This window comes from Brachyhypopomus gauderio, chromosome 11 (genome assembly GCF_052324685.1).
Source record: "Brachyhypopomus gauderio isolate BG-103 chromosome 11, BGAUD_0.2, whole genome shotgun sequence".
In the NCBI taxonomy this organism is placed as follows: Eukaryota; Metazoa; Chordata; class Actinopteri; order Gymnotiformes; family Hypopomidae; genus Brachyhypopomus; species Brachyhypopomus gauderio.
Window position 1 is genome coordinate 8174799 of NC_135221.1, and position 22431 is coordinate 8197229.

At 43.8% G+C, this 22431-nt stretch overlaps 2 protein-coding genes across 5 annotated transcripts in view; both read left to right on the forward strand.

Moving 5' to 3' along the window:
- Positions 1-14230, forward strand: part of rxfp1 (relaxin family peptide receptor 1) — a 37437-nt gene extending 23207 nt beyond the window's left edge. The window contains exons 4-18 of one of the 2 annotated variants that reach the window (XM_077021690.1): positions 366-471; positions 3335-3406; positions 4411-4482; positions 4655-4726; positions 5118-5189; positions 5304-5438; positions 5601-5672; positions 6191-6262; positions 6542-6613; positions 6821-6892; positions 7524-7595; positions 8433-8662; positions 10926-11336; positions 11828-12046; positions 12518-14230. In XM_077021690.1, the coding sequence (XP_076877805.1) occupies positions 366-471; positions 3335-3406; positions 4411-4482; positions 4655-4726; positions 5118-5189; positions 5304-5438; positions 5601-5672; positions 6191-6262; positions 6542-6613; positions 6821-6892; positions 7524-7595; positions 8433-8662; positions 10926-11336; positions 11828-12046; positions 12518-12819 (2051 nt within the window). In that variant the 3' untranslated portion in view covers positions 12820-14230. The remainder of the gene's footprint in view (positions 1-365; positions 472-3334; positions 3407-4410; positions 4483-4654; positions 4727-5117; positions 5190-5303; positions 5439-5600; positions 5673-6190; positions 6263-6541; positions 6614-6820; positions 6893-7523; positions 7596-8432; positions 8663-10925; positions 11337-11827; positions 12047-12517) is intronic. The other variant, XM_077021691.1, reaches the window with a different exon arrangement.
- A 709-nt stretch (positions 14231-14939) lies between these two features.
- On the forward strand, positions 14940-22326 carry etfdh (electron transfer flavoprotein dehydrogenase). 3 transcript variants are annotated; one of them, XM_077021693.1, is made up of 12 exons: positions 14940-15119; positions 15850-15996; positions 17109-17338; positions 17922-18003; positions 18190-18348; positions 18446-18615; positions 18941-19087; positions 19717-19857; positions 20432-20575; positions 20810-21158; positions 21366-21587; positions 21699-22326. In XM_077021693.1, the coding sequence occupies exons 1-12, from the start codon at positions 15089-15091 to the stop codon at positions 21860-21862; spliced, it is 1986 nt and encodes a 661-aa protein (XP_076877808.1). In that variant the 5' UTR covers positions 14940-15088; the 3' UTR covers positions 21863-22326. The 3 variants fall into 3 exon arrangements, with proteins under 3 accessions (XP_076877808.1, XP_076877810.1, XP_076877811.1); XM_077021695.1 differs by having other exon boundaries at positions 14941-15119; positions 18190-18308; positions 18538-18615; XM_077021696.1 differs by lacking the exons at positions 14940-15119; positions 15850-15996 and adding an exon at positions 16068-16201.
- Positions 22327-22431: the final 105 nt, after the last annotated feature.

Here is a 22431-nt window from a genome sequence, read left to right on the forward strand (position 1 = left end):
GTGAGTTTGTGCCGTATACGTCTCTAAGTCTCTAACTTTATATTCTCTAAGGGTTTAGTGAAGTCTTGTGTTGTTCACATTCTTACAGTTCCCATTTCAGGAATTATGGTTTTGGAGCACTTCACTCTAGAAACATGTGCTTCACTTACCTCAAGTACAGGAGCCTTGCTGGAACGGGTGGAGGTGCAGAAACGTTCTCGTTTGTGCACATTCCATAGTTTTGTTCCTGAAGTTACTGGCCAATCTGGCCAAAAAAACTGTAGACAACATGATATTTCCTTTCGTTAAAAACTCTTTTTTATGTACAACAAACCTTTTCTCACTGTCTCTCTGTCAGCCTGTCTGTCTTTCTATCTCTCTTCCAGTACTTGGGGTTGTTCCGGTTGAATGTCAGTGCCGCGACTTAGAGCTCGACTGTGATGGTGCTCACTTTAAAGACGTCCCCGTGATATCCATTAATGTCACCATGATGTGAGTTCCACCTCCTCATAACAAGCAAGTCAAGCTTCACTTGGTGCGCGGGTAGGAATCGTTGGGTTCAGACAACGAGACCATTAAATGTGAGATCAGTGCTTTCTTAGATCCTGAAGAGGTGCTTGTGAGGAACTATTTCTTTTACATGTAACACGCCAACACTGCAGGTTTTGATACACTCTTATTGTGAATTAGTACATTCAGAACCACAATGTTTTCACACACCCAGGAGACGAGTATCCTGATGGACCCCAGCTTATCATCAGGGCAGCCTTCCTGATCTCTACAGCGATGTTCACCTGCTTACCCTGCTAAGCTCCTCACATTTAATAGGTTTTCTTTGTACACATTGCTTGTCAGAAGCTGTTGTGAGTCATGTTAGTTGTCTGCCCCTGTTCCTCGGCCTGAACTTACGGATATTCAACAGGCCTTTTTTCACACGTCCTTCAGGCCATATTCTCAGTACTATTCAAGTCCCACCCATTTTTAAACGTCTTTCAAACCTCACTCTGATACTTCGCTTTTGTACAGTAAATTAAATCACTGAGGCACGTCAACAGTTAAATGAAACGGTATACAGTTAAGTGTAAATTATACATTCCAGCTGGACTCAAATTCAGTGAATTTAATAATTGTTTGAATTTAAATCTTGTGGTCAGCAGTCCTCTCCAGTCTCCACAGACTCACCTTTGTTCCTGTTCTTCCCCCTCTGGAATGGATCTGCATATTTTGGCACCCAGGAAGAGGAACACGCCCACTCATTCGTGCGCACGTGCGCGTGCACACACACACACACACACACACACACACACACACACACACACACACACACACACACGTAAGCCCACACACACACATACACACACACACACACACACACACACACACACACACACACACACACACACACACACACATGTGAGCCTACACACACACACACACACACACACACACACACACACACACACACACACACACACACACACACACACACACACACACACACACCTGTGCCAACTTTAGTTTTCCCCTATAAGCCCACAGGTTCTCACTAGCCCCTGCTGTGCACTACTCCCAATGCAGCGCACAAGTGCCATGGTGACCACACGCTGCCCGAGTTACTGCTGTGTTTGTTTTGCTCTCCTTTCTGCTTGCTGCTGGGTGTACATGTTGCTATGGAGAATAAAGACTCACAACTGCACATGGCCCTCGTGCCCTCATTGCCATTGTTACAAAGATTTTTCAAGGGACTGATCTGTTATGGACTGATGAGCAGAAGAGGTTTGTGGCAGATTAACTCAGTGGTCCCTCATAGTCCTGAGTGCTAATGTCAGAAGGGCCTGGGTGTAATTACAGCACAGCATCTCTGTGGTGTAATATACAGGCAGGATTTAAACAATTTGACCATCACTGTTGGTTTCTTGACAAGATCTGTCATTTTAGAAGCGTTCTTTATGCGGTAGTTTATGTAAATGCAACATGATTTACTGAATAATTAATCATTTAAGTGGTTTAAAGTATTTAAATATTGAGTGCTACTTTTAAATGGTTAGCCATTTGGCAGTTTAATTACAACCCCACTTTGTGGAGCTTTTGAAAATTTGTTTGTATAGCCTTAAATTTTAAGTGTTTTTTGCATATATAATTCGTGTGTGTTTGTGAGTGTGTTTGCGCGCGCGTGCGTGTGTGTGTGTCTGTGTGTATGTGTGTGTGTGCATGTGCATGTGCGCATGTGTGTGTGTGTGTGTGTGTGTGTGTGTGTGTGTGTGTGTGTGTGTGTGTGTGTGTGTGTGTGTGTGTGTGGATGGGTACTAGGCTATTTTGCTTTTTTCTGGGGGAGGGAGGTTCTCAAATGTCACTGGAGGAAAAAATAATGGCATTATTGAAATTAGCATAATACCATCCTCCACACAAAACAGCCATGTCTCATTTGTTCATTTTGGGAAGTTCTTTTATCAAGCCCTGCACTAGCGACCTGACTACCATCAATATATGCATGCAATGCTGGAAAAAGCCAATTAAGGCACCACTTTCTTCTATTACTTTAGGCCTTTTAAAAAGCATTTTGAACCCCACCCCCATTCCCCCTTTGCTGCTGGCTTTGTTTGTTAGCATGTCATAGTTATGTGGGCTCCATCAGCGCTACACATAGAAGTGCACACTGTCTGAAGGCACACTGTGTCAAGAGTGTGTCACGTACTGTCTGAAGGAGCGAGTGTCCACATGCTCTCACCGCAGAAACCTGTAAGTGCCCCTTTGCACTAATGTACAGGTGATGTGAATCCTACAGGATTGCGAGCAGGTTCAGGCTTATTTTTAGACCACAGCTCCCAAGCAGTGAAGTCGCATCTGAACACGATTGCCATGTGATCTTAGTTTCTGCACACTACGAAGCCATTCCGATGGACAGGTAATACAGTGCACCATTAGTTACAGATGTGCTACATAAAATCCATGAAAGACATATCCTTACACTAGTACAAACAAGGCTCAATGGAAGAAGAGAGCAGATGTTTGGCCTGTCAGGGGACGTTCCTCCTTGGAGCCAGTGTAGAGTCTTTATACTCATCTTCTATGTGCCTTGATGGGTTGAGCCGAGTGGTACGTGTAGCTTTACGTGCTGGCGCAGCGCTGCACATGCTCAGTTTGGTCATGCTGCTTTGGTGTACAAAGGAAAATGCCGGAAGGGAAGTTTGAACACTTGTGACATGAAGATGATACAGACTTTGCATCTGCGTTCTCACGGCACACATTCTCATTTCTCTTTCCTTACGTCTCTTTCTCTCTCTCTCTCTCTCTCTCTCTCTCTCTCTCTCTCTCTCTCTCTCTCTCTCTCTCTCTTTCCCGCTTTCTCTTTCAGGTCTTTACAGAGGAACCGGTTAAGGAGACTGAACGCTGACATGTTCGTTAAGTACCAGAGTCTTCAGAAGCTGTAAGGGCTCTGTAGTTGAGTGCAGCGACACGCTCTCCTGCATATCTCATGTTTATCTCCATTTCTGTTTACCTGCTGCGGAGACAACACAGAGCCACACTTACAGTCCCCCTGGGAATGAAAAGACCCCTTATACCCCCCACCTGTGTCTAGTTGCTGACAGAGTCAAAGATGCAACCACCAAACCAAGTCTTGCATCTCACCTGAGAAAAGACTTAAGAAAAAGAGAGATTATAGGGATTTTTAGTTCAATGTGTGTCTGAATGTATGGGGGTGTCTCCACATATTTGTCAGGCTGCTGGTGTACTAACTGGTTGTATTTTAGGTGTAATCGAATTGCCCCAGTGTTTTCAGTTCTTCTAAGGAGTGTACTTGATGTAGTGACAGATGGGGCTCTGTCAGACAGAGTAAATCTCTGCAGAATACCGCAAAGTGCAGAGGGTATAGCAACAAGGACTCAAAGGCACTTGCAGCTGAGACAATTAGACTTCTGCGTGCTCTCAGATTTGATCACTTAGAAATAATAGCAAAGCAAATAGAGAATAATTAGATTGGAGAAAAGCAAATTAGGTGTCTGAAGATTCTGCATGGCGTTAACATTTAGTAATACATACATCACCTCTTTTCATTTTCGACAGGGTATTGAATATTTACCTAAAGAAATTCAAGATATTCCTCCATTTTATGCCACCTTCTGTACATGCTGGATTCAAACTGTTCGAATAGTGTGGAGGCCTCAGTGTCAGTCAGCTAATGTGTCCCCTCTTGGTTTTGTAAATACTACAAAGCTTCCATGAATACTACAAAAACAGATTTCTACAATAAAACAAAATGACTTTTGTTTATTAGATTTCAGTAGAGAACTGACACAATATACAACTCATACCGATATCTTTACAAACTATAAGATTTCAGAGACAGACTTTGCTTAAACTACTCTGATTTTGCCTTCATGATAAACAGTTCCTGCTAACCCTGCATATCCCTTTGAACTCATCCTTCAGGTACCTACAGCACAACCGGATTAAAACAGTGGAACCCCACACTTTCCGAGGACTTTACAACCTCACGCGCCTGTGAGTCTTCACATTGAAAGCCTTCAGACAGGCCTCCAGACCTGACCACCCTGTGGTCGGTGTGTGTTGGCTGCCTCCGTTGGGAGGACGATGACCCAACGTGTTTGTCTGTGTACCATTGGGGCTGGGGATGCAGGCTTATTCTGACAGCATTGCTTCTTTCTGTTTCCAGGTATTTAAGCCATAATCGAATCTCCAGCCTAATGCCGGGCGTATTCCAAGACCTGCACAAGTTAGAGTGGCTGTAAGCACATATATCCTCTTCCACACTTCTGTTGTGAGTGCTGATGACTGGTAGCACTGGTGTAAACCACCATACAGATGAATCAAAAACCATATCTCTTCAAAACACCTGGAGTAATCACTGAGGGTTGATCCCAACAGAAAAACCTTCATTAACATCAATTGGTCTTAATATATCTTAGTGTTTTATAAAACTCATGTGTTTTGAAGAGGATTTTCATCAATGTCTAATTAAATGGGATCAGATTGTAGGCTGTAACCTTCATGCCCCTGAGATCCCTGAACCAATGCTGGAAAAAACAAAATGCTCTCCCACAAACACTTTACTAGTGTTGACTAGTGTTTACTAGTGTTTACTAGTAACCGTTCTTTCTTTCGACTTTTGCTTGTAGGATTTTGGAACACAACAGGATCCAGCACGTTTCCTCTCTCGCCTTCTCCGGGCTGCACTCTCTCCTGCTGCTGTGAGTTTCTTTGAGCTTCTTCTGTTTGTTCTGCTTCGCACCAAGACACTTTAAAATGGTAATGTATTTAAATGCGCCGCTGTGACTTTTTGCTGATTTAAATGACAATTACAGAATGTTTTGGGTGTGTGTGTTTGTGCGTGTGTGTGTTTGTGTGTGCGCTGAGGTGTATTATTGCAGGGTTCTCTTGAACAATGAACTCACTGAGCTGGAGGATATATGCTTGGAGATGCCACGACTGAACTGGCTGTAAGTTTAATGTGTGAAAGTTGAAGTTTATCAGTTTTTGTTTGCTGAAAATAGTTTATCCCCAAAGACGATGTGGTCCTTCTAATATTGTAATTCTATTATTTTTATTGACCATCATTGTGTCTACAATGTGTGTGGGTGGGTGTGGGTATCTGTTTGCAGAGACATGGAGGGGAATCAGATAGAAATTGTGGAAAATGTGACATTCTGGTCCTGTAGCATGCTTACAGTACTGTAAGTATGTTGTCAACACTCCCCCAACACCTCACATCCCTCCCCCCCCTTCCCAAATTTAGACCCACACATGAAAACGTCTCCTTCTCACTGCCTGTTCCTGCCAGACCTCCACGGTGCTCTTTGGTTACGCAGGTCACGCTGCAAATGCGTACACCCCTTTGATGCTTATGGCCAATGTCTCCTACGGCATCCAAAAATACATTTGAAAACCTTTTGCAAAGGCACACATCAGCCCCAAATTCCAAATCCCCCAAAGGTTAAGGTAGTTGTATCGCTAGAGATTTGTCAAAGACTAAATGCATATTACAATCTTTTAGATGTGATTTGATGTACCACAAATTGGCCAGTGTTACTGTATATAATTTGCAATTGTATATGTTATGCTGTAATAACTTGGCTGAATTAAAGTGGCTCTGATTAAAGTGTCTGGGAGGACCCCTGTGTTCACCATTCAGTGTTTTTCAGTGATGATTGTTTGTTTCTTAGTTTCTGTTTCTCTTTCTCTTTTCTTCTAGTGTCCTCCAGAGGAACAGAATTAGTTCCATTCATGAGCAAGCGTTCTCCCTGCTCCACAAACTGGGCGAGCTGTACGTTCTTAGCCACACTCGTCTATCACCATGTGTTTTTGTTAAAGCTTTTCCAGCCTTTTCCTGCTTCCTTTAAGAAGGACCCAGTCCAAAGGTGCATTGGATGATCAGTTCTTAAACTGGCACCATTTGGCCACCGTGTCTGTCAAATAAACTGTGAAATAAGTGTGCTGCTCTTCATCAGAGTCGCAGTTTAAGGATTTGCACCACTGAAGCGCTCATCAGTGGACCTAATGAAAGTACCCCAGAGTCTACAATAAACATTTTGTCTTGCTGCAGAGACTTATCCAGTAATCGAATCGAGACAATCCCACATAATCTTTTCATAAATCTGGAAGACTTGTTGCAGCTGTAAGTTACTAATTTTATGCTGATTTTCTAGCTCTCCTGTCAATAAGGTCAATAAGATGCATGAAACTACTTGAACTGCTGTCAGCCATTGATGTTTCATATCCCTGAAGAGTACCTATCAGCTTTGAATATAATCTTAAAGGTCCTGAATGCACAATGTCTTACCAACACTAGCATTAAATCTACTTTTATGTATTTACTTCACAGAAATATTTCATACAACCCAATACTGGACCTGCAAATGGATCATTTTGACCAACTGAAAAAATTAAAGTCGTTGTGAGTCATTTTTTGAGATTCTACTTCAGCCATAAGATTCTCTGTGGCATTATGCCTTCCAGACACAGGAATGGAGGGAGGATGATGTTTTTAGATTGTACTGATTCTTTCGTTGTGACAGTAAAGAGCTCAGAATCACCTCAAGCCTGCATGAGAGTTTGTCTGTGTTTGTAACTGTTGAGGTTTAACTTTCCAGAGCCCTTTAATGACAAAAACAAGAGGTTTTCTGCCGCAGCAACAGAACAAATGTTCAGCCATATCGAGGAGTGCAGAACTAGACCTTTTTTTTCACTTCAGCTTCTCATTTTTGACAAAGTTTCTGACATCCACGTAAAAATGCCATGGTGGTCATTCAAGTAATAGGATGCTTATGGGTTTCTGGCCAGTCCAACGCACTTAGCTAAACTTCACGCCGACTGTACTGTCTTCTCTGGTCTTTACAAGACAGGTGCAGTCTCATTTCAGGTCACAGGTCAAAGATTTCTAGAGAAGGTTTTTTTGAAAAAATCGAAAAACATTTTGTTGAAGGGAATAACGCAGACAAAAGTGTAGCACTGCAGAGTAAATTTCTAAAATGCTTATGACTGTGGGCTGTGTGGAGGCAGTTGTAATACAGAAATCTGTCTCACAGGAGCATCGAAGGGATTGAAATTGGGAACATTCATAGACGGATGTTTGAACCCCTCAAAAACCTCACACACATGTAAGTTTGTTTTTTATACATATATAATAAAGGTTTCACAAAAACTGGTATTCACTTTAGTTTGCAATCCTAAATTCAATTAAGCCAGGACGGGTCAATGTTTCCAAGAGCAACATTTGAGCAAAAGTGCTTCACTGCTGGCCTTTCAGACCTCCTGACCTTTATGTACAGTAACGTTTGTCAATTTGTGCTACATTATTCTTACAGCCTATGGTGCAGAATGAAGTTTGCTCCTTGTGGTATACATATTATTGGTCTAAAAATTATGATTGTCTTTCTGTAAGTTTTCAGTACATTCATTGGTAATTCCTTCAGATTTTTTGAAGTTTTGCAGAATTACTTAGTGGAAAACTTGTAGTGGCACAGTGGCAGTCAACTGGATCTGTTGCGTAAAAATCTTTCTGACAGTTCTGTCTCTTGGACTGCGTCTAAAACTGCATTCTGTAATCTCTATTCTGAGACATCCAGTAGACATTGCAAGCATCCATCTTGTAGACAGTTTTTAACTCCTGAGCCAGTTTTGGAAATGGAAAAAAAAAACTCTTATTATTATAGAGTTATTAATAGATTCCACAAATCGCTAAGCTGAAAATAGTAAAATATGAACTGAAATTGCATAAGATGTCCTACTACTAATGGTGATTGTAAGGCAGTAGAATTAATCCTCTATCTTGTATCTTGATAAACATGCTTGTTGTCTCCTTCCCTCTCTCCCTCTGTCCCTCCCTCTCCTTTCCTCTCTTCCTCCCTCACTATCTTCCTCTCTCCCTCCCTCATTCTCTCCCTCTCTCCCTCCCTCCCTCCCCTTCTTTCTCCCCTATCTCCTCACGCACACAGCTACTTTAAGAAGTTCCAGTACTGCGGCTATGCTCCTCACGTGCGCAGCTGCAAGCCCAACACGGACGGCATTTCCTCCTTCGAGGACCTGCTGGCCAACATCGTGCTTCGCGTCTTCGTCTGGGTCGTCTCCGCCACCACCTGCTTCGGCAACGTCTTTGTCATCTGCATGCGTTCGTACATCCGCTCGGAGAACAAGCTGCACGCCATGTGCATCATCTCCTTGTGCTGTAAGATGGCCGCTCGGTTCGTCACGCATTCACGTCTTGTTGCGTCGTGCTGGCGCTGACTTTGTGGCCGGGGCGGTATCGGTATTGTGCACGTAGTCAATCTTCAAAGCAAACACTTCGTAACTCGTTAAGAAGCTCTGCTACTGCCCCCCCCCCCCATCCCCCATACAATGCATGTAAAGTGTCCTTAATATGCTTTAAATGATGTGCATGCACGGACGTAGTTTGGGGGGGGGGGGGACGGGGGGACATGTTCCCCCCACTTTTTCAAAAGCCGGTTTTGGTCCCCCCCCCCAGTTTTTACAGTTAAAACCAAATATTTAAATAGCGACGAAGTCATGTCCCCCCCACTTTTTAACGGTTAAAAAACAAATATCTAAATAGTGACAAATCTAGCACTAGGACCATGCAGAAAACGACCGCTTCAAGCTCCGCTCCGGTAACAACCTCCCCCCCCCCAATGATTTTCGTTCGCCACCCCCGTTTGTGTCCCCCCCACTTATGAAATCAAAATTACGTCCATGTGTGCATGGCTCCTGAGTTCCATGTCTCAAAAGTGGCCCACAAACTTTTTTACATTCCCATCATCTGCTGACTAGAGCTAAAACAGCCAAGGCCTTTCATCAGTGGTCTTTGGCCTTTAGCAATGAAGGTTTTTCATCTTCTACATGTATCATTTACTAAAAATTACTTTGCTGAAATGACATCCATAACAGCACAAAGTCCAGCTTTTAGTAGGAGAAAATACAGATACTGTACATAGAAATAAATATTGTAGGAGCTGACAAGTAAGCTATATTTAGCTATACTTGTAGTAAGCTATATTTAGCTTTTACATAACCCAAGGGTTTGTATATTTAGCCTTTACATAACCCATGGGTTGGTTGTCTTCTATTGGACCTGAATCAAACACATAAAAGGATTTCAAAACGTTTTATTCATGTTTTTTTGCTATCAGAATCAATCACCTTTATTTTTAGTGGACATTTCTGGACTCATCATTTTGGAAAACGTGCCATGGATGTTAAGATCTTTCTCTGTTGTTTCGAGTCTCTCTCTCTCTCTCTCTCTCTCTCTCTCTCTCTCTCTCTCTCTCTCTCTCTCTCTCTGTGCCCCAGCTCTTGTGCACGGTTCTATGTGAAATGAAAAACTCCTCCAGCTCTTTGATATGCTATGAATATCAGACCATCAACGTTCCAGCCATGCTGAAGACTATTTGCTGGAGAGAGAACTGCTGGGGAGTGCCAGTCTGGATTGCATCCAAAGCTCTTGTTGGAGATTGGAAATTCTCCTTTAATGTTAACATCATGCCTCTACAGTAGCAATGGATTTTTTCTTTACCATCACCGTGTAACCACAGGAAAAAGACATAGCCTTGCTATTGAAATGTATGGACATTTTTAAAGATGGATAGCATGTTGTTGTCTGATGGATTACCCAGGATGAAACCTTCTAGTAACACAGTGGCAGTGTTGAGACACATATGCTGGATCTGCAATCCACCTTGTGTTACTTCCCACCACAGTGGTGTCACAACTCATTTCTGAGGCTGAGCAAGAGCAGCGGTGGTGAGTGGCAGCTCTGAAATGATGCATGACAATGACCAGACGCCACCTTTCCATCTCACACCTGCTTTCATCAGGGCTTCTAATGAAGTGGCTTACTTGGAACTGATATCAGCCTCTCCGGAAACCGCCTTCATGAAGGGTCATAGATGGAACCGCAGGGGGCTCGATTTCAATTGAATTAGACCTTAGAAGAGATCTTACTGAAAGGTCTACAGTCGGTAAAAAAAAACAAAGGTTAGGAAGGTTGCTTTCAAAACAGTTTCCATTATGTCCTGCTCAGTACGTTATTAAAATGGTAATCAGCATCATGGTGAACTAAATAACTGTAAAGTCTCTGAAAATTACACTGGCTGCTTGGAAGTGCTTTTTTTGGAAGTATGTACAATTCTTTTCTGCAGAATTAAATGTTGAATGGTCCTCCATCTGTTGAACATTACTACTTTTTTTTCTTTTACTTTACATTTATCTCTTTTGTGCTGAGAAGAGAATTGCTTCAAAAATAGCATTTCTTGAATTCAACAATACAAAATGACAAAAAACAGCTGTCTGCATGCTGTACATTTCAACTCTTTACTACAAATATAATCATAATATGCTTTGTCTGTCTCAGCTGACCTGTTAAAGATCGTAATATCGCTTCATTTACATTAAGCAGAGCAGTCATGAGCCAAATCTGCCACTTGTGTCTTGAGCAGGTGCTGATGGCTTAATGGGCTTGTACCTGTTTGTGATCGGGGCGTATGACCTGAAGTTTCGGGGCGAGTACAACCGGCACGCGCAGGCATGGATGGACGGCATGCCGTGCCAAGTGGTGGGTTCGCTGGCCATGCTGTCCACGGAGGTGTCCGTCCTCCTCCTCACCTACCTCACCTTGGAGAAGTACATCTGCATCGTCTACCCCTTCCGCTACCTGGCCCCCAGCCGCCGTCGCACCGTCACCATTCTGGTGGTCATCTGGATCCTGGGTTTCGTCATCGCCTTCCTACCGCTGACGTGTAAAGGAGCGTTCAGGAACTTCTACGGGACTAATGGGGTTTGCTTTCCGTTGCACTCAGAACAGCCTGAGACCATAGGAGCACAGATCTACTCCATAGTCATCTTTCTGGGTGAGTGCAACGGCGGGCGCACTAGAGTGCTTCTAGGGGCTTGTGGGACTTTTATTTTGTTTTCTTTTGAGCACTTCATTGGGAATCGATGATAACTGATGTTTATGGGGGTTTGTGTTTGTGCTAAAGAGGCACCTCAGTTGTGTCCTCATAATGCATTCGTATTTCTAAGATCGTAAAAAGTCAACATAGATCTGAGTGGCTGTGTGCCCTTAATTTGTTTGGTGTGATGGAGGTCAAATTTGGAGATGGAAGCGTATGCAGAAAGAGCCCAGAATAGACCACGTATACAGCAGCATCCACTCAGCCCTCCAGTGGCTTTACCTGTCTCACACCCAAAGATGTGTGTTGTACTCTGTCTATTCACTGTCTGAGTAAAGTGCTTCTACAAGGTCACACTATTGCCAGTTTCTGATATCAATCAAGCTGGTTGTAGCACACCGATTTGTTGTTTGTGTTATCATTATCACAGCACCTGTTTCCCCCATCAGGTCTGAACTTAGTGGCGTTCCTCATCATCGTGCTGTCTTACGGAAGCATGTTTTACAACATCCAGAGAACCGGGACACAGACGACCAAGTACAGCAACCACATTAAGAAGGAGCTAACCATAGCCAAACGCTTCTTCTCCATAGTTATTACAGATTCACTTTGTTGGATACCCATTTTCATCCTAAAGATATTATCACTTATGGAGGTTGAAATTCCAGGTAAGGGCTTTCATAGGGCTTTCTATGTGATGTCTAGGGATTCTGGATTCTGTGAAGAGATATTGAACAGAAATGGAGGAAAGAATTGGGTCCCAGTTCATTTGACTTTTGCTCTGTAGTCTATATTTAAAGATGGGAATAACTGCAAGATTCAGCTCTTTGTTACATAGTATGTGCTAGTCTCTTCTGCAGTCAAGATGTGATGATAATAAAAAAAATTGAATCTCCATTCTTTGTTGAAGTGCAATGAGACTTTCAAAATGGCTTAGCTGCAAGGGTTTGGTTTTGTGTTTTCTCTGTCTCATTAAAATTAGTTTTGAAGAAAACAAAAAGAAGAATCATATAAACATATTTTTATCTTTTCAATCTCAACTTTCAAGACTGGTTATGTAAACACTGCTTATTTGACTCTCAATGTAAAACCCAAGGCTTTTTCTTCACAATCCTAATCTGCCTGACGTCTCTGTGCAGGAACAATCAGCTCGTGGGTGGTCATCTTCATCCTGCCCATAAACAGCGCCCTGAACCCTATTCTGTACACACTGACGACACGGCCCTTCAAGGAGACCCTGCTGCAGGTCTGGGCCAACTACAGGCAGCGCAGGGACCTGCTCAGCGCCCGACCGACACACCTGCCCTCCTGCACCTGGCAGGAAATGTGGCCCCTCCAAGAGAACCTCGCCTCACCTGAGTACTTGTCCCACCCTTCTGAGACGTCCTGCACCTTGGCCACATGCCAGCTCATGCCCGTGGAGGACACGACTGGGACATGAGGGACCATGGCGGGATCCTGGGGACAAGACCGTGTCAGAGCACAGACCCTGGACTCATTGCCACACACACACACACGCACACACACACACACACACACACACACACACACACACACACACACACACACGCACACATCTGTTTGTAGATTCATAAATGTGTATATGCACAGGCATGCTCACCCTATAGGGGTAAGAATAAAGAGTGTGTCTGTTTGCATGCGAGTTTGTGTACGGCCATAAGAAATACAGTACTGAATTAATTTGATAGTTCTAATTAATTTGATAGTTCTAGGCCTTTGAAAAGCCTGGATTAGTATATAGTGAGGTTACAATTAGACAATTAGACAATTAGAGAGTCAACAGATCAGATGTTAAAGAATGCATCAAAATCAACCTGGTTCTTCTTTAACCCTTTCAAGATTTTGTCGGTTGCTATATTGATTTTATTCATGTCAGTAATTAACAATACTGAACTGCCAAAATCAGCAAAGATATTACAATGTTTATTATTCCTTTTTTAAATTGAACATATATTTAATAGTGTGTATTGTATTTATAACTACTGCTGCACTGTGCAGAAATATAAACGAGTTTGGGTATAAATAAATATGAGGGGTTTTTTTAAGGTAAGCCATCCAAATCGTTCCTAAAAGCACAAACCAAACTCTTTACAGTTGTTAATGTAGTTAAAAGCAGGATCATCAGTTTCTGTCATTCAGGATATGTGGGCGTTAGAATCTCCTTCATTAAGCCATGACCCTGTGCTATTTAAGAAGACTACATGACAGATATTTACAATGCATGATCAAGTTCTTTCACAAGTCATTTATGATTTGCGATTGATGAGATGACCCCCCCCCCCCCCATGGAGACTTGTGCTATATTAGCTACTATGTTTTATGGTATGTAATTAGTTGATTATCTGATTACCTAGCAGGGGACAGAAAGTACAAAAAAGAAAAAATTATGTAATGTGAAAGCCATCTCACCAGTCACAGATTAAGGAAAAAAATCTTGCTGACAAGTTGTCTGTGTTTGAAAAATCTCGTGTTTGTATATTTGGTATGTACATTTTGTATGCATATTTTAATTGCGACTGACCACTGTGACTTTCAGTGTCATGTTGAATATGCTTTCGTGTCCATGTTTAATAGTAGTTATGAATAAGATGTCAGACATACTTTAAACACAGTGAGTGCTGAATTACTGAAGAAACTAAAGCCTCTTTTTCAAGTGGAGGGTCTCAGTAGTTCAGAATCTTAACCCAGGGTAGGTGGTGCAAGGATTGCATGTCTGTGAACATGGATGCCTCTTTGTGTCATGGTATTTTTATTCATAGAAACCATTAGTGCCACTCCCACAGGGATCTTTTTTCATAATTCATGTATGCTTTGAAGACTGTTTTCTAATGTCTTTGAATTTGGAGTTAATTATTTCCAAATGCAAAAATAAATAAATGTCTAGGTTCTTAAAACACGGTTTTGGCTTTCAGTGTTTCTTGACACTCCAGCATGTTTTTTTTTTTTGCATGTTTTACTTTAAAAGTTGAGCCATTAAATGAATTATCTGTCATGACAACCATGGAGCTCTATGTCAGGATATATACCCCTTACTTTGAGGTTTTAGAAACACTTGAATGGCAGTGAGAACAAATCCAGAGGACTCACTCCTCTGCTGTAGGAGAAATTGCTGGCTAGCCTTTAGTATGTAGATGAAAGGATTTAGTATAGTCACATTTATGGACATTAGACATCTTATATTAGTCCAAAGCTGTAGCACACCATATCAACCATATTTAGGCCCCTATACGGAGAAATGCCTGTCATTTTAAAATGACATTAACAGCAATGTGATTGTTGTCCTCAAATTTCAGTGGAAATGACATTTTAACGTTAATCTAACAATCATTATTACTGTGGAATATTGTTTTGTTTAATGTATTGTATAAGCAGATTAGCCCAATATTTAATTTATTTAAAAAATAACACAACCTAAACAACCTATTCAATATTACAATAACTTTAATTAGTGTCATTTATATTTGTAATATTTACTGAACCGGAATTAAGCCTCCAGTAGATGGCAGTAAAGCGGTTTCCACAGTCTTTCCGTACCTACAGAAGAAGAAGACCTATTTTGGTTCCAGTATGTAACTTGCGTCTATTTATTAGCGTAGCGACAGCGTAGAGAACATTTAAAGGTAGTTATATATAATTATACAAGGCGTGCCTTCGCTAGTTATCGATACGATAACCGGCCCGTCTGATCGATGTTTCGGTCCACCAGATACTCCGCTCACGGTACGAATTTTGAATTAATTTCCCATGCCGACTAACCAGCTAGTTAGCGCGAGTTAATGTAAAAATGTGATTAGTACAGTAGTTAACACAGTCTGTCAACATGATCAGACATGAGGTGTACTGTATCTTATATAAACGCGTAAATGCCAAGACCTCTTATGTGCTGGTTATGTAGATACAGTTTGTGTCTGATCGGATCTGCACGGAGAGGAAAAGTAGGGCAAAGGTCACCGAGTATCCGCCGTGTCCTTGCCTGCCACCAATATAATTGTGTAATATAATACCAAATGTTTTAGATGGGCACTTTATATGAATTACACACTATAGATATTTAACTCCAATGGTAACATAATTAAACTATTGTTTTCAGAGAAGTTTGTAAAGCAGTTGCTTTCTGGTGCTGCACAGGATTCAGCCAGCATGTTAACCATGTCTGTGCCTTAAGGTCTTTTTGAAAAAAAGAGAGTGCTGCTATATAGGAGACTTGAGCAATGTTAAAGAACCCCCTTCTGCTGATTACTGATTCATAGTAAACACTTTATCTGTGGACCTATGGACAGACATGACGCATTATGATAACTCACTGGGAATGTGGTTCAGTGAGAGTGAACGTGAATGAGTGCAGACTCCTGTCATTGTGCCAGGTTTGGCAGCACTTGTGTTCTTCTATGTGGATGTCTTCCTGTTGGCCTCATTTTGCTGTCTCTAATGGCTACTGGTTCTTTTACAGCACGGAGGTGTGCACGTGCGCTGAAAGCGATTCACAGGGGGCGTGTGGCTCCACCCGTGTACACAAAGTGTTGCTCTTCCGCCCCTGTTCCCCGAATCACGTCCCATTACACCGTCTACCCACGGGACAAGGATCCACGATGGGAAGGTTAGTCTTGGCTGTCTGCTTCTTTGACTATAGTCTTGATTCCAGACCTTTTTTTTTTTTTTTTTTTTGAGGCCCACCAGTCCAGCCGGATCTGTCACAGGTTTTTCGGAGTGACCGGACCAGCCAGTCGTTCCTTCTTCAGGGGACACGCTCCTGTTGATCTGATGTATTCTCCTTTGCCCAGGAGAGGATTCAGTGAGAGTATGTGAGTGTGTTGCGTTCTGGCACAGGGAATGCTGAAGCAGGCCTTTCACATCATCCGAGGAGAGGCAGGTGGGAGCAGGTCTGGATGGGCTCGTTCAGGGAAATAAGCTTTTACCCTGTAGACTGCTGTCTGAATGTCCCCGAATGCAGCATAACGAAGGTCTTGCTTCTGGTGGTTCATCTTGTGCCATTTCTCGCCCACAGAATGACAGGTTTTGCATACACAAAGGCACACTTGCTGGTCTCGTTACTCAGGTGGATAATTGGATTTACTGATTAGAAGTGACTGTATCTCACAGTGTTTCTGTGTTGTGTTTAAGGGTCCTATTCTTTGCCACCTTCAGTTTTCCCTTTTCTTGTATGATTTAGTTAATTTGTGAAACAGCTCAACAGAAATAGGGCTGCTTGATTTGGACCAAAAGGCTGTTTATGTATTGTATTGCTACATATTGCCATTGTAAATGTTGCCATCAGCTTGTTGTGGTATTTTGACCAGAGTTGTCATTTAGTCAAAATACCCACAGCACACTTATCTGGAACCTTTGGGCTAATTTGCACATTAAATCCTTCTGTGATATCAGCATTGCTAAGAACAATATTGCTTTATTGCAACAATCCATTAAATGGCTAAGAGATGAGAGAAATCTGAGAAATACTCGAGACCCCAGTCCAGTAAAGGAGCATGTATTAGTACTGTGGGTGTCTGAAGGATGCTGTCAGCTATGACACCACCCTGAGATGGCGGGTCCTGCTGTGAAGTGTTTGATGCTGCAGCTGCATGTCCACCACAAGTCACCAGTGACCACGTATTCAGCATAGCCTGTTAAATTTGAGAACAATGGTTCATGGGTGGACAAGGCAAACGTTTAGGCTCATGTGTGTGTGTGTGTGTGTGTGTGTGCGTGCAGGTGTGGATATGCAGCGTTTTGTAGATGAGGCAGACGTCGTCGTTGTGGGCGGTGGCCCTGCTGGCCTGTCGGCGGCCATCCGGTTGAAGCAGCTGGCCAATCAGCATGAGAAGGAGCTGCGGGTGTGTGTGGTGGAGAAGGCCTCTCAGATCGGGGCTCACACGCTGTCTGGGGCCTGTCTGGAGCCCAGTGCTCTGGAGGAGCTCTTCCCAGACTGGAAGGAGAGAGGGGTACATGTGCACGTCTCACTCCAACACACACAAATCTCATCATCTTTAAACCAGTACACTGCCCTTTTCATCTGCCTTTTACTAGTGGGACAGACAGCATTGCCTTCTTGGCTAAAACGGACTCGCTACTGGCTTCAAGTAATGAATGTTTGTTTGCTCTTGGGGACCCAAGGTCCAACTACTATTGCTATCTTGACGCATTAAGACATTGGTATTGTAACACGGTGGTTGAAGCTCAAAGCCCATTTGAAATAATGGAAAGGTAATTTATGCAAGGACAATTCCTTGAAAGGACAAATGCGTTCACTGATCTGGAGACTGCACAGGTAAAGTCGCTCCATAGCTCCTCCTTAGCTCCACAGTGGTTTTACAGTAGGAAACAGGACGTGTCACTCTGCCATTCTTCGCCTGTTGCTTGTGTAAATAAAACCTTGCGTAACTGTGTGTGTGTGACCTTGTGCAACTAGTCACTATCTGTGTAAATTGGTCAACTGCACTCCCTTAGGACTTCTTGATTCTGGAATTTTGTGTTATGCACTCTCAACAAGTCACTGATTGTTTTATTCCCCTACCTGTGCTGCAGGCCCCACTGAACACGCCCGTGACGGAGGACAGATTCGCCATTCTGACAGAAAAATACAGGATCCCTGTTCCGATATTTCCAGGTGCAGTTATACCACATCAACCCCAACACCACCCAAGAGTTACGCTACCACACACATTGGTTCACGTTCACATGTGCAGATGAGGATCTCTGGAAGGACTCGGACTCTGTTGGAGGTTTCAGTGTGGGGTTACCCTGGCCTGGAGGGGGAACGTCCTGACCTCACCTCTTCCTCTCGTGCCCACAGGTCTCCCCATGAATAACCATGGCAACTACATCGTGCGTCTGGGCCACCTGGTGCGCTGGCTGGGTGAGCAGGCGGATGAGCTGGGGGTGGAGCTGTATCCGGGCTACGCTGCTGCAGAGGTCTGGGGTTCTCCGCCAACTTCACATAAGTCCCGCCTCCGCGCCCCTCGTGAACCGTATTGTAGTGACCACGGGCAGTCACGTTTTGTCACGGACGAGCTTGTGGTTTTGCCTTCCTTCTAATTCTTAGTTGAACTGGGGTGTTGGCAGGTGTGGTGGTTCGTCCGGTCTTTCGTGGCAAGTCTGTGCTGATTGGACAGCCCTGCACTGCTGTTGCCGTGTTTTACAGGTGCTGTATCACGAGGACGGAAGTGTGAAGGGGATAGCCACGAATGACGTGGGCATTGCCAAAGATGGATCTCCTAAGGTTCGTCATTCTTTTCCAATTTCTTTTTTCCCTTTTTTGGATCAGTGTTACTGTATGCAGTATCCAAATTGCCCTCAGTACTTACCTTGAAATATCAAAATTCTGGACCCTCGCATTACTTCGTAGTCCAGTTGTGTTACTAAGGAGCAATCTATGTCCCGAAGCAGCAAAATGCTTCACCCACCGCCCCGTTCCTGAGCAGTCATGAAAGCGTGTCTGAAACTATACAGAATTATATTTAATGGTAGGTAGAAGGCAGGCATGGCGGTGGGAAGGTTTGGGTCACGGCCATCTGAGTCTTCACACCGCGCCGTCCTCCCCGCAGGATGTGTTCGAGAGAGGCATGGAGCTCCACGCCAAGATCACGCTCTTCGGTGAGGGCTGCCACGGCCATCTAGCTAAGCAGCTCTACAAGCAGTTTGACCTACGCAAGGGCTGTGAGCCCCAGACCTACGCCATCGGTCTCAAAGAGGTACCGCGCCTCGCCGGCCACCAGGGGGTGTGAGTTTCTAACCTAAAGCTCACATCCTCACACTTCTAACTAACACCCACTCATGTAAGCACATCACATGCATTTTTAAATAATCTCCACTGGCTTCTAGTTTAATACCATGTTCCATTTCCAAATTCGCCTCACACTCAAAGCACTTGGCAATCTTGCTTTTATCTCTGCTCTCCTTCGTCCTCTACACCCACCCGAGCTCTCTGCTCCTCCACTCCTACACCTGTGCTCCCAGGTCCCCCTTGGCCGGTCAGCTAGGTGTCCCACATTCCAGCCTCTGCCTGTCAAGACTGTCCAGATCCCTTATATTTAAATCCAAGTTCAAACCCCAAACATCCTGCTGCATACCTAATCTGTTCACTTTCACTTCTCTTCCTCTACTCTCGCTTCTTATGTTTTTGCTTGCTTAATGTATTTTAATATTTGTTGTTCATTAATATGCTTGGGGTTCATTACATAATGCCATATTTGGGCTAGCCATTAGATTTACAGAGCATAAGACTCATCATATGTGCGAGAGAGCACATACATGTAGGACTAGGTATTTAGGAGGGTTTCGCGATGACGCATCACACCAAATCCCCTCTGTCCATCCCCAGCTGTGGCTGATCGATGAGAAGAACTGGCGGCCAGGTCGGGTGGAGCATTCGGTGGGCTGGCCTTTGAACCGCAACACGTACGGAGGCTCCTTCCTCTACCACCTCAACGAGGGCGAGCCGATGGTGGCCCTGGGCTTAGTGGTGAGTCCACAGCAGACAAACTGGTGTGACTGATGTGGCGTCAGGGATTTTAAAGGGTCTGGCGAGCTGCTGTGCCCTCTGTGCGAACCCTTCATCTGTGTGACTGAACGGATGATCTATTTCAGCGCTGCTTTGATCCGAACAGAGCTCTGTCATTATTACCTTTCATTTGATGCTTCCAAGCACAGATGAGTTATGAAAGGCTTTGAACGTGTATCTGTCCAAACTATAGTATGGTTATATGTTTATGTATGTTGATTTGAAATATTTATGCTTGATGTTAAAAAAGTGTCATTGTTTTGTTGAAATATTTGCATATTTGTGTGACATGTGAAGAGTGACAGATTGATGACTTGTTTAAATAGATTACTCAGGTCTTTAAAAAAACATCCCGTACATCGTAAGCACAGTGTGTATTTGATTGGCCAGCTGAATTAAGATACACGTTAGAGAACTGGGCAATAATGTGGCTTTTCACGTACATGACTTCATTAAGTAACTGCGGTCGTATCATGTAACATCACCACAGTAATGAATGATGAACATGGTAACTGGAGAGTGTGCTGTGATGCAGGTGGGACTGGACTACAGTAACCCTTACCTCAGCCCCTTCAGGGAGTTCCAGCGTTGGAAACACCATCCCTCCGTAATCCCCACTCTGGAGGGTGGCAGCAGGATTGCGTATGGAGCCCGAGCACTCAACGAGGGAGGGTTCCAGGTAACCGTGCACGCCAGGAGAGGTGGCCTTTGGTGGACAAAGTGCATGCAGTTACCGGCTTTGATTAAGCACTATGGGTTTATCTTCACAAATGTCGTATCCCCGGTAGTTTGTTCCATTTGCACTGTGGTGCTATGAAACTCCTTGTCTCATTGTCTGTAGGTCTGGTAGAAGGGAAAGGTGCTCAGTGTTTTAAAAAGCTTCGATGTTGTCTCGTTCTTCGCATCTCCGCAGTCCGTGCCCAAGCTGACGTTCCCAGGCGGCGCTCTGATTGGCTGCAGCCCTGGCTTCATGAACGTCCCCAAAATCAAAGGCACACACACGGCCATGAAGAGCGGCATCCTCGCCGCCGAGGCCATCTTCAGCAAGCTCGCCGACGAGAACCTGCAGTCGGAGTCAGGTCTCCATGTTCCAGAGTATGAACAAAACCTGAGGAGGTCCTGGATCTGGCAGGAGCTACACGCTGTGAGGAACATTCGCCCATCGTTTCATAACTACTTTGGCCTGTATGGTGGGATGCTGTACACCGGGATCTTCTACTGGATCCTGCGGGGCAAGGAGCCATGGACCCTGAAGCACTGCGGTGAGACTCTCAGCTGATTGGAATGCCAAGCATGTTGAGCACAAATGACAATCGGAAAAGCTTTACTATACACTACATACCTCATTGTAGCCTTAATAGAACATAAACTGGATTTGCATGAGAAGTTAATTGTCCGGTTTATTTTACTATAAAAGGACATTTTAGTGACGAGGTTATATTTATATTTTTGGTAACTTTATTTCTCAGGTGTGGACTCTGCCCAGTTGAAACCAGCAAAGGAGTGCACGCCCATCGAGTACCCAAAACCCGATGGGAAGATCAGTTTCGACCTGCTGTCGTCGGTGGCGCTGAGCGGCACCAATCACGAGCACGACCAGCCCGCTCACCTCACTCTGAAGGATGACGGAGTTCCCGTCGCGCAGAATCTCGCCGTGTACGATGGCCCGGAGCAGCGTTTCTGTCCCGCGGGTACATGCCCTACCGCTCATGTTACTTAACTGCCATTTTAAGACTTAAAACGTGTTGCAGTGCTTTTATTGTCCCTAGTCCAGTGTTGAGATGTTTTCTCTCCTTGTGCAGGCGTGTACGAGTTTGTTCCCCTGGAGGCGGCCGACGGTATGAGACTACAGATAAATGCACAGAACTGTGTGCACTGCAAAACTTGTGACATCAAAGACCCCAGCCAGAACATCAACTGGGTTGTGCCCGAGGGAAGTGGAGGACCAGCCTACAATGGCATGTGATCGGTGCTTTTTTCCTTCCATCCGTTCGATTCCAACGCGTCACTGAGGCATCTAAGCTGCTCGTACCTGAGAGAACTTGCACCTTGTGTATGCGTTTTCATAGTTTCCAGCAGGAACAAGTCCATGATGATACAAGCACTAAGGGAAGGTTATGCGTGAAATGCCAGTGTGTGGCATTGTGCATTTATGAAGAATGTACTTTAACGTCTTGAAACTAGAAACTTTTATATAAAAAGGTTAAATGTGTGACCAACTTGGCCGATTCAAATGGCCGAGAAGAAAAGCTACTTTTTTGGTTGACTGTATCAACATTTACAAATAGTGGGCAGTGCCATTATGTCAGGTGCTAGCCTGTAAGCTAACGGCAATAGTTCATTAAACTGTTATATGAAATGTACATGAATCTTCAGATATTGATATATCGTAAGATATTGTAACTGGTACAATAAACTCATTTTCCCAAACTTTTTCTCCTAAATTCATTTTTATTTTCTCAGATGAAAGAAAGATTCGGTGTGAAAATGAGTACGTCTATTACACTGAGCTTATGCAGCATGGGCTGACTAGTC

Excerpts from the sequence above, each read along its gene's own strand:
- etfdh (XM_077021693.1), top strand. The coding sequence starts at position 15,089 with ATGTTTCGGTCCACCAGATACTCCGCTCACG. Across the intron at positions 18,616-18,940 it reads CCAAAGATGGATCTCCTAAG|GATGTGTTCGAGAGAGGCAT; the intron begins GTTCGTCATTCT and ends TCCTCCCCGCAG. Across the intron at positions 20,576-20,809 it reads TCAACGAGGGAGGGTTCCAG|TCCGTGCCCAAGCTGACGTT; the intron begins GTAACCGTGCAC and ends GCATCTCCGCAG.